The sequence below is a fragment of the Pseudochaenichthys georgianus genome, chromosome 9, assembly GCF_902827115.2.
Source record: "Pseudochaenichthys georgianus chromosome 9, fPseGeo1.2, whole genome shotgun sequence".
NCBI classification, from domain to species: domain Eukaryota; kingdom Metazoa; phylum Chordata; class Actinopteri; order Perciformes; family Channichthyidae; genus Pseudochaenichthys; species Pseudochaenichthys georgianus.
Window position 1 is genome coordinate 47,411,807 of NC_047511.1, and position 11,585 is coordinate 47,423,391.

General features: G+C 39.0%; 1 protein-coding gene across 1 annotated transcript; it reads left to right on the plus strand.

Moving 5' to 3' along the window:
• Positions 1 to 235: 235 nt before the first annotated feature.
• Positions 236 to 11,206, plus strand: LOC117452258 (zinc finger protein ZFP2-like). Its single transcript, XM_034090767.2, has 2 exons — positions 236 to 705; positions 8,638 to 11,206. The coding sequence occupies exons 1-2, from the start codon at positions 351 to 353 to the stop codon at positions 9,831 to 9,833; spliced, it is 1,551 nt and encodes a 516-aa protein (XP_033946658.2). The 5' UTR covers positions 236 to 350; the 3' UTR covers positions 9,834 to 11,206.
• The last annotated feature ends 379 nt before the right edge of the window (positions 11,207 to 11,585 follow it).

Below are 11,585 nucleotides of genomic sequence, written 5' to 3' on the forward strand. Positions count from 1 at the left end.
AGGTGAGGGGGTAAGTGCTACCAGGGAGGCCATTATTAAGTATTTGAGTGAAACAGGATTGATTGGAAGAATTTAAAACAACGTAAATACAGTGGTATAATTCCACAAGTGGTGATAGGATGATATGCTGATATACACTATTGTACAGTAGGTGGCGGTATCCATCTTAAAGTTGTTTGCAATCCGCCAAAAACTGAGAGAAGAAGAAGAAGAAGAAGAAGAAGAAGAAGAAGAACCTGGATCGAGGAGGTGTCTTGTCGCTACGGTTCTCTCTCTCTGTGTTCCCGATAAAGTGCGTGTGAGCTCCAGCACTACTGACCCATCATCTGTGTGTCTGGATAAATCACTGAATGGACTCTGTGCTCTTTTTTCTGGAGCATTTACCTCGGACTATAGGAGCTAGCTTACATGCTAGCTGGACACACGTTAGCAACACTAGTCAGATTGAGAGTTTGATGGAGAGAGAAACGCTGTGTTTAACGGAGTCTGCAGGAAAAGGTGATCTAGTAAACATGAGTAAAGTCCAAATGATGCTGTCGTTGAAGAAGCAGCGACTCACTGCTGCTGTTGAAGATATATTTGCTCTGTTTGAACAAACGATAGCAGAGCACGAGGAGGAGCTGTCTCTTTCCAAAGAGGAGAACGAGAGACTCCAGCAACTACTGGACGCTGTTTTACTGCCTCAGCTTCGGATACAAAGAGCAGGTCTGTTCCTACTCTTAATTAACACTTTAAAGCAGGTGTCAATGCGGCTCGCTGGCCATTTTGAATTGGCCCTCAGCTAATTCAGAAAGTATAATGAATTATGGCCCACAAATGAAAATTGTGCTTTTCTTATATTGTACTTCGTAAATATATATATGTACAGATATATTACACAGTAGTATTCATGTGTTAATAAGCCCACATTTCAAATAAATTCAATCAAATTCATGTTGATAACATTTTCTAACAAATGTATACAAAAAAGCCTAATAACTTATTTCCATAACAAGCTTGAAATAGACCCTTCATATTTCATCTTATTATAACCTCTGACACTTCTGTGTTAAGGGATGAGCTGCCAACAAGATAAATGAAACCCTATAGAGAGCTGTGATGTAGGCGGTTTTTTTCTTAAAGCATATTCATGTATCGAGCCTAATTTACATGTTGCTAACTTATAACTTAACTGATGAGGCGATATACCTCACCACAATGAGTGGCCCAGCCCTTCGTATATTTTTCTCTATGTGGCCCAAGGTGAAAACAGTTTGGACAGCCCTGCTTTAAACTATTTGCTTACACTTCTGACTGTTTATTATTGCTGAGCAACGATTAAACATTTTAATCATAATTTAATCAAATGATTTTCTGTGATTAATTGCATTGTTATGCACACAATTCAATAATGAATTCAAAAGTAGTGCATTGCTTATGTTTATTTTAAACAAATAAGGTTATTTTTAACAGTAGTAGGCCTATTTCCTTTACAGAGTAGCATTTCAAATATTTCTTGTAAATCTCAAAAAACTTTCATGTAATCAAATGTCAAACCAAAGCAAGTTGCCACTTCTAGGGCATTAACGTTTTATTTTTTTGTTATTACGGATGGGTATCGTTAAGGTTTTAACGGTACCACTACTTTTATCGATCTGGTCCTTTAACGATACTCTTATCGGTTCTTTTGAGAAAAAAAGGTAATGAACTAAACAAATTGTAAATAATGTGAACTGAAATACAGTAGTACAGAGCAACACAGGTGGGGCATACAGGTAGGGCTGGACGATTTTTTCGGTTTTCACGATTAATTTGCATTTTTACTTTCCTACGGTTTGTGAAATGGCTGAACCGAAAAATCGCGATTTTAAAACATTTCTAGACTCCGCAGATTTGTTTTGCTTTAAGGGACTCCGTAGTAGCTTACTCTCTCACTTTCCAGAACGCGCACAAAACTCAGCCACATTGCCTGTGACTCCCCGATCTGCAGCTCTGCCCGATCTGCTGTTGTTATGCTGTGTTCGTTGTTGAGCATAACAGAGGACTCAGACATTGTACATTACATATATAACTAAACACGCCTTTTCTCCTCCTTATCTCTTTCATGACTTTTCATTTAATATGGTTTTGAACGCTGTAATCAATACTCAAGACAGGAAAAACTTCACGGCTGGTTTCATTTCTGGTTGTTCCGGATGTTGTCTCATGCTACCCACGTCTGTAAACAAACATATTCAAATAAACTGTACCTTCATTTAATATTCAGTAATAATAATATCTCGACGTCTATACAGTAGTTGTAGTGTTGAAATCAGTAGGTTTCGGTGTGCAACACTCCGTGTCATATCGCTACTAAATTCACCTCTATAGTAAATGGTATATTAGCCACATGCTAAATGCTAACCGGAGATTAAGGATTTTCAGAATAAAAGCTTAACAACTGCGCACGAGAACTTCTGGTTTTTCAGTATAAAACAGCATTTAAACTGACGGTAGGTTTAAGGTACTTTAGGCCATCAAAAACATTGATTTTAATTTATAACACTGTGCGCATGTGCAGAGCTGCAGATCGGGAAGAACTACAATCACATTCACCGCTTCACCGACAGATGTACCATAAAAATGTCCACAGATGAAGAACTCATTCCTAAAAAAGGTGCTACTTCAGTTGTATGGAAGTGGTTCGGGTACAAGCGGTCATACATAGAACAAACAACTGTTCTGTGTAAGGTCTGTAGAAAGACAACTTCCTAGAAAGTTAAAGGGATGTTATTTTGTTTGAGGGTATTTTTTTATTATTCATTTCATTATCATTATTTATTATTTGTTGTATTTCATTTTACAAGTTTTTTCAGGGATGGCCTACAAGAGATTTTTTTGTCAGTTTGATTTAAAAAAAATCTTTGCACATTAATGACAGCCAAGTGCCGTGGTTCTGTTTTTATTTTATTTATTTTTATTCTTGAACAACTGATTTGTTCACATAGGCCTAGACTACTTGGTAATCTCATTTATTTTTATTGTGTTATTAAAGAAAATATGTATTGAAATTTTGCCTTGGTCTGGTTTGTTTAGAAAAAAACAGAAAAAATCGAGGTTTAAATCGAAAATTGTCCATTAGTTAGAAAAAAAAAAATCGCCCAGCCCTACATACAGGTATGCTGCAAAGGCACGACTTGTGACTTTCCTGCATGGTGGCCCAACAAAATAAAGTCCCGCCCCTCCCTGCATGGATTTTCAGCAGCAAGAGTAGGACCAGCTGAAGATTCTGCTCTCCCCGACGGGAGTCTGCTCTTCTCCCGGCAGCTCGCGATAGGCGTGTTGGAGACCCCTGAATTAAAGTATCAAGTCACCCCAAGTCAGAGGGCTCAAGTCCAAGTCAAGTCCCGAGTCATTGGTGTCCAAGTCGAGTCGCACGTATTTTGTGATTTTGTCAAGTCAAGTCCAAATTCATCAAATTGGTGACTTGAGTCTGATTCGAGTCCAAGTCATGTGACTCGAGTCCACACCTCTGCTACTTACAGAAGCTGCTTGGGTGTAATTATCAGAGTTGTCTTTTTGTTCAATCTTTTTCTTGTAGAAAACAAACTTGAACAAACTTCACATTCCATTCTTTTCTGACAGTCTTTGCTTAGATGTCTTCTCGTTAGACAGCCAAAGCAAATTCCTTGTGCTTTTAACCTGTTAAGCCAGGTACTGCTGCAAAATCTTGCAGGAAACAGTGTCTGAGGGCATGTTCATGTAACGGGAAGAAACTCATCGAACTGATCATTTTAATTTTTTTTTCAAAAAAAAACCCACAATGCTAACACTGAGCCTCTGAATTAGCAACGAGCGAAAAATGCTAACAGATGACTGAACCGAAATTCACTCACAAAACCTTATTTATCTTTGGTGCACATCCAACACATCTTTTCACATCGTGAGGTGACACAGAATCGAAAGGTACCCTCATTATCACTCAATTATACGAACTTGCGGAGGTAATAACAAGAACAGACATCAAAACATATGGCGCTAGGTAGCTAAAAACGCTAACATGGCTCACCTGTGTCGTAGTCTGGTCAAAAGTGGTCTTCAATAGCATTAAAAAGATAAAAACGCTGCTGAAGTTAATACTGTAGGTTAATCCAATGTGTTTGTGTCCCTTTGAAATGATTTCTGATAATCCATGAGCAATAAACCTGCTTTTCGGTTTCCAGGTGTCAGAGCTAGAGCTATAGCTCTATATCTTCACTCTCATGCAAAACTGCGTCCATGAAGCCCCCACCTTTTTGTTTTACCATGTGTGTGTGAGTGGGGAGATTCCCCTTCGATTATATTGGCTCTAACGGTCAGAAAGAGATGGCAATCACCAAAATCGACCAATGGGTTTCAGACGGTAAAACCCCCAGTTCCGCCCAAATCACCTCAGAGGTGGAGTTTTTTTTGCTAAACCTCTCTAAAAAGGTCAAATGTCACTTGTTTTGCATCAATCTTGATACAGGGTACTTATTATATGTTGTACTTTGGATTCCTAAAGCTTTTAATCTACCTTACCATCATCCAAGTGTAGTTTTCACTATAAGTAAAAATAATGTTTGGACGGACACTATCATTTACAGTTTTTTTACTATGTTCAATCTGAATTTTCTTTAAAATAAAAAACATCTATATTGATTCTGACTTCTCTACATCCAACTCACAGGGTTATCATTACTTTGAGAAAAAAGATTATTAATGTAACCCTTTTAGAAGGGAAGATATGGTCATTTGTTCTGGGAATGTCATTTTCGAGCCTGAGACCTGAAATGCAGGTTAAGCAGTCAACATTGTGTGTGTGTGTGTGTGTGTGTGTGTGTGTGTGTGTGTGTGTGTGTGTGTGTGTGTGTGTGTGTGTGTGTGTGTGTGTGTGTGTGTGTGTGTGTGTGTGTGTGTGTGTGTGTGTGTGTGTGTGTGTGTGTGTGTGTGTGTGTGTGTGTGTGTGTGTGTGTGTGTGTGTGTGTGTGTGTGTGTGTGTGTGTGTGTGTGTGTGTGTGTGTGTGTGTGTGTGTGTGTGTGTGTGTGTGTGTGTGTGAACTCCAGGTGAGGTGGGTCACCCAAATGTGAAATTCATGAGAAAATTGTGTGTGATGTTGTTTTATTCAAGTTTAATGATAACTTATTACTGTTTAGCCATAACTTTAGTTTGCATATTTCAGCTGTGATCTCTTCCAATAGTAGCTGTACATTGTCCCCAGAACAAAATATATTAGTGTCATCAGCAAGCAAAACAAATTTGAGTAATGTCGATACATTGCATATTTCATTAATATACATAATAAATAGTTTCGGCCCCAATACTGACCCCTGGGGGACACCACATGTAATGTCCAAATATGAAGAACAACACTCTCCCAGCTTCACAAACTGTTGCCTGTTGGTTAAATAACTCAAAACTACACCCCTGATTCCATAACGTTCCAGTTTCTTTATTAATATGTCATGATTAATTGTGTGAAATGCTTTTTTTAGGTCAATGAATATTCCAATGGCATGTTTCTTTTGGTCAATTGAGCAAGTAATTTCTTCAAGTGAGTCTATTAAAGCCATCGATGTTGATCTATTGGCTCTGAATCCATATTGACTTTCGGTGAGAAGTTTGTGTTTTTCTATGAAATTGTCCTGTCTGTTATTGAAAAGCTTTTCAAGAATTGTGGTAGAAGTGAGACCGGTCTGTAGTTTGCGAAGTGATGTTTGTTCCCAGCTTTGAACAAAGGTATGACTTTTGCTATTTTCATTTTGTTAGGAAATGCACCAGTTTGGAATGATAAGTTACATATGTGTGAGAATGGTTTTGAAATAACATCTATAACCTTTTTTAATACAGTCATGTCAATGTCATCACAATCGGTAGATTTTTTGTTTTTACATTTCGTTACAATATCAACTACTTCCCTTTCATGCACTGCTGTGAGGAACATTGAGAAAGGATGAAGTTTTATTACGTTTTCCAGCTTTTTTTCTGATGTTCCTCCATCAGGGATTTTGCCTGCTAATTCAGGTCCAACATTTACAAATAAATCATTGAAACTGTTGGATACAACATCCCTATTTTCCTCTTCCTTATCCTTGTCAATGAAGTATGTAGGATAACTCCTTTTTCTAGACCCATTTTTTATAATACTATTCAGTATGCTCCATATTCCTTTAATGTTGTTTTTATTTTTGTCTAGTATTTTCCGATAGTATTCACTTTTGCAGGTCCTTATTATAATTGTTAATTTGTTTTTATATTTTTTATATCTAATCTCTGTCTCTTTTGTTTTATTTTGCATGACATCTCTATACAATGAATTTCTTTTTACAGGCATTTTGTAAACCCCTTGTGATCCATGGACATATTTCATTTGACAATTGGGCAGTATGTATTATATAATGATAAAACAATTCTCAGGAATTGATCATATGCACTGTCAATATTGTTTTCTTTGTATAAATCATCCCATCTTTGTGCCAGTAAGGCATTTTTTAAAGCGTTCATTGTTTCCTCTGATCTAACTCGTCTGTATTGAATAGCATTGTCCAGCATATTATTACTGTAGTTTCTGTCATAAACTGCAAATACTGGTAGGTGGTCACTTATATCATTTATTAAGAGTCCACTTACTGCATTGTTTTCTGTCATTTGTGAATATATTGTCTATGGGAGTAGCACAGTGCGATGTGATTCTGTCTAGTCATTTTTGGATATAAACTCATACTGTACATTACTTTAATACTTTTTAACCTGTTAAGCCCCAAGCCTGTTTTTCAGGCCTCAGGGTCGAAAATGACATTCCCAGAACAAATGACTTTAACTTCACTAAAAGGGGTAAATTAATTAATTTTTTTCTCAAAGCAGTGATAAACCTGTGAGTTGGATTTAGAAAAGTCAGAATAGATATATATATTTTTTTCATTTGAAAGTAAATTCAGATGTGTCCGTCCAAAAGAAAAACATTACTTATAGTGAAAACCCCCTTGAATGATGGGATCGGGGACTAAAAGCTTTAGGAATCCAAACTATAACATTTAATAAGTACCATGTATCAAGATTGATGGAAAAGGACAGTGACATTTTACCTTTTTCAGAGAGACCTCACTTCTGGGGTCATTTGGGTGGATTTTCCATATCTCCGGCCCCCCTCGGTCTATTTTGATGATTGACACCTCATTTTAACCGTTGGAGCCAATAGAAAAAGACGTATTTCCCGTGTTTGCTCCATAAAGCTACGTGGTGTGATGTCTGGGTTTGCTTCCCCTGGCGCGAGTTTTGATCGTTCACTGATGATACTTATATTTCTATAATCTATGGAATCTCAGCTTGCTTGCTGATATCTTGTTTGTGCAGATCTGATAAGTAATAAGGGTATTTTACCGTGAGATCAATGCTAAGTGTGTTAGCATTTTTTCGCACAGGGCTAATTCAGAGTCTTTATTACCCTTGTGTTTCATTTAGTTAAAAATGTTAATATTGTCTGATAGCTGAGTTTCTTCCTGTTAAGTGGGTATGACACATTCATAGCTTGTTAAAGGTCCCATGTCATAGCCATTTCTACTGATCATAATTCCATTGTTGAGGTCTACTAGAAAATATTTACATTGTGCAATTTCTCATACTGGTTTCTCATACAGCATCTCTGTATAGTATGTGTATTCACTCTGTCCTAAACAGCTTGTTGGAGCTCCTGCCCCCTCCCCTCCCTGTGAGCCCACTGTGCTCTGATTGGTCAGCTCGCCCACTCTGTTCTGATGAGTCCACCACCGTTACAGCGGAACATCAGTGATTATTACAATGCTGTTTGTTAGCAACCAGAAACTGACAACAGTAATGACAAACAGATGAGAATGCTGCGTGGGGTCTGGGTGCCATGTTGGCGGGATGTTGCGAAGGCTCGCTGCTGCTCACACACAGACTCAGAGCCTTGCCGCGTTCCGCCGTCTCAGGCTGGTCAATCTAGACCAATCCGCGGACTTAACGTAACGGCTCCGGATTGGTCCATTTGGGTCGTCGTTACGTCACTTGGTACCAGGAAGAAAAAGCGAAGTCTCCAACGAGGCGTTCTGGGGCAGCATAGACAGGCCTTTTCTGTGTTAGAGTTGCACTCGCTGCAGGGTGTACTTTGAGGGTTTGTGACTGATAAAAAGCTACATAACACACAAGGGGATGTGTAATAATCAGAAAAGCATGACATGGGATCTTTTTTAATGTTAAGAAGCCCTCAGACGCTGTTTCTTGCAAGATGTTGCGTTTTGCCCCCGTGAAAATGTTATTGCAGTATCATTACTTTTACATAAGGTGCTGTACATTTTTCTGTTAATACTTGCATACTTTTACTTAAATAAGGTTTGAATGCAACATTTTCATTTGTAACGGAGTATTTTCATTCGATAGGCGTAGTGTATCTGTGAACGATGCCAAATACAATTCCTTGTTTATATTGCAGCTAGTGCTAAACTGGAAGTGGAAAGGGGATGGGCTACAGAAGGTGAATTGATCCAACACAAATACACAATAGGTGGGACTAAGAAAGATAATATGAAAGTATAAAAACAAAGGTATTAATTAGGGCTGCAAAATGTCTCCCATTGTAATGGTGATTAGATTTTTTGCTAACACTTAACGGTTTGTTTTACTGTGTTTCCTCTTTCCTGCAGACGTCCAGCTGCTGGTGGTGGTTAAAGAAGAGGTCCTCCCCGACCAGCAGGAGTGGAGCACCAGTCTGGCCACCCCACACATTAAGCAGGAACAGGAGGAACTCAGGATCAGTCAGGAGGGAGAGCAGCTTCAGGAGCTGGAGGAGGCTGATATCACCAAGTCCACTTTCACTCCTGACCCTGTGAAGAGTGAAGATGATAAAGAGAAACCTCAGTCCTCACAGCCTCATCAAAGACAAACTGAACACATAGAAACAGAAGCTGATGGAGATGACTGTCGAGGACCAGAACCAGCCAGGAACTCAGATCCAGAGAGCAGTTTACAACCCAAGACTGAGGACAACACTGGAGACTCATCTGAACCTGACACTGGAGACTCTTCTGAACCTCACACTGAACACAGTGCTGATTTGAAGGAGACCAAAGAACCTGCGTCAGGCTCAAACTCACTGAAAAATAGAGAAGAATCTGTCAGTGATTCAAGCTGTAGTGCTGTAAAGAAACAATTTGGCTGCTCCGTGTGTATGAAATATTTTACAAATACAAGAGATGTAAATCAACACATGAGAATCCACACAGGAGAGAAACCGTTTAGCTGCTCAGTTTGTGAGAAAGCTTTTTCACAGAGTGGACGTTTAAACCTACACATGAGAATCCACACGGGAGAGAAACCATTTAGCTGCACAGTTTGTGAGAAAGCTTTTTCACAGAGTGGACGTTTAAACCTACACATGAGAAACCACACAGGAGAGAAACCCTTTATCTGCTCAGTCTGTCCCAAATTTTTTGCATTTAGAGAAAATTTAAGAAAACACATGAGAATCCACACAGGAGAGCAACCATACAGTTGCTCAGTCTGTAAGAAAGCTTTTTCACAGAGTGGAAATTTAAAGAAACACATAAGAATCCACACAGGAGAGAAACCATACAGTTGCTCAGTCTGTAAGAAAGCTTTTTCACAGAGTGGAAGTTTAAAGATACACATGAGACTCCACACAGGAGAGAAAATATACAGCTGCAATGTTTGTGACAAAAGATTTAAATGGCGTAGTGATTTCAAAAGACACACGTGTGTTGGTCGTCAATCCTCACAGCTTAATGAAATTAAAACTGAGGATAACAGAGAGGCAGAGCCTCCAATCAGCAACCCATCTGAACACATGGAAACAGAAGTTGATGGAGAGGACAATGAATAAGTCTTATGACATTTCACACCATGGATGTATAATAAGAACTGGATACAGCGTTGGCGGCGCGGTCTCGTTCTTTCCTATGAGGGCTGCTCATTGGCACATGAAGGCAAAAGGGCCCAACTTTTGAGAGAGCGAAACGTCACAGATTACCCGTCATTCCTGGCTGTCAGAGCAGAAGCACCTGTATGTGCGCTCATAGAGCATGCGCAGTCGAGTTGCCCCTTAATCCCACTCCCACTCTCAGCTCACTAGAATAAATGAAGAGAGAAAATGAATCTAGTTTCGGCTTTTAGTGCATTTTACAACTTTAAGGACCGAATGATTCTAATAAGGGCTATCAAATAGTTCACTGGGTAGTTTATTTTTTTAAAAAACTTCCGCCGATTTACAGACGTCTGTTTCCCCATGTTAGTTAATGGGAAGAAGTTGTTTTGGGCCGGGTAACGTCACGGACTGATACAGAAGTTGCAGTACTGCTGTTTGTGCACAACAAATATTGGGCACAGCATCCGTTGCACTTCCTGGGGGCTTGGTTCACACATGGGAAAAATCTGCCTTACTGGATTAACGTTGTTGAACAACATCCATATAAGACTTAAAAAACTCCATCTTTATTAACATAAGTGGACAATATGTTTAATGTTTTTGTCATACTGATTTTCTGATTCATACGTTCATACCTTTTTTTTTTTGATTAAGGGCTCCAAGTTTCCTTAGAGATGTAGGATGATTTGATGTACTGTTCTTTGTATCATTGCTATCCTGTTAATGAGCCCTGTTTTACATAAATGTACCCGTTATCTGATGTTTTTGCTTCTGTAACGGTAAGGGAATACATTTGCCTATTTTGTATCCTGATGACCTAATGCCGTTACATGTAATACGTTACTCCCTAAGCCTGATTTCAACCACCTGCAACCGATTTGCTAATAATCACAAATGTTAATTTCTTTGACCCACTGACTCGACTATTTCTCGTTTAATAATCGTGACATCTCCTCAGGACCAAGTTCCCGTGTCCTGCCTTTCACCTGCTGCTCATTTAAGGTGGACTGACCTTTACAATGGACCAGCTTGTCTTAGTGTCTTAATGCAAACGTTTTGTAAAGTGATGCTAGAACAAAAACGTGCTGTTGGGTTGTGTGCTCTGTGCAGGACGGTGTCTGTACTCAAAGATTGTTTATAAAATGAGAGCTTCACTCTGTTGTTGTTTTCCAAACTACGCCAACAGAGCGATACGTCATCTTTCCAGCAGATGGCATAAATGTTACATCATCCAGTTCAACTGTCATCCACATATTGATTATTCAAAACAGCAATGTGTAAGATATGGCTAGTAATTGACTATTTCAACAGAATGTGAAGAGGTTGCAGTCTTGAGGACATGTCCAATATGTTTATGTTTTGTTTGATTAAATCTACTGAAATGAGCATTCAATGACTAAAGTATTCTTAATTACTGTCATTACATCATGGGTTTGCATTGCAATATTAGAACGCATACAACCCAACTTTATTTCTTCTAAGTTGCGGGTGTTCATTGTTTAGAAGAAGAACTTTGTGCTCCGATAATGCTGAAATTATCTGTTGTATGCTTTACCTGGTCCAGTAACAAACGTGTAAGTCATTGGACAGAGACAAGAGATGGTGGATGGATCCAGAGGAGAACCAGAAGATAGTCCGTATAGAGCAGGCATCCTCAAAGTACGGACTCCGATCCGGACCGAACCACAACTGTCTCTGGACTCTGAGCAA

What these genes read in the sequence shown, in the direction of transcription:
- LOC117452258 (XM_034090767.2), top strand. Translation starts at nt 351, where the DNA reads ATGGACTCTGTGCTCTTTTTTCTGGAGCATTTACCTCGGACTATAGGA. An exon ending in GCTTCGGATACAAAGAGCAG is followed by an intron (nt 706 to 8,637) that starts GTCTGTTCCTAC and finishes TCTTTCCTGCAG; the next exon opens with ACGTCCAGCTGCTGGTGGTG.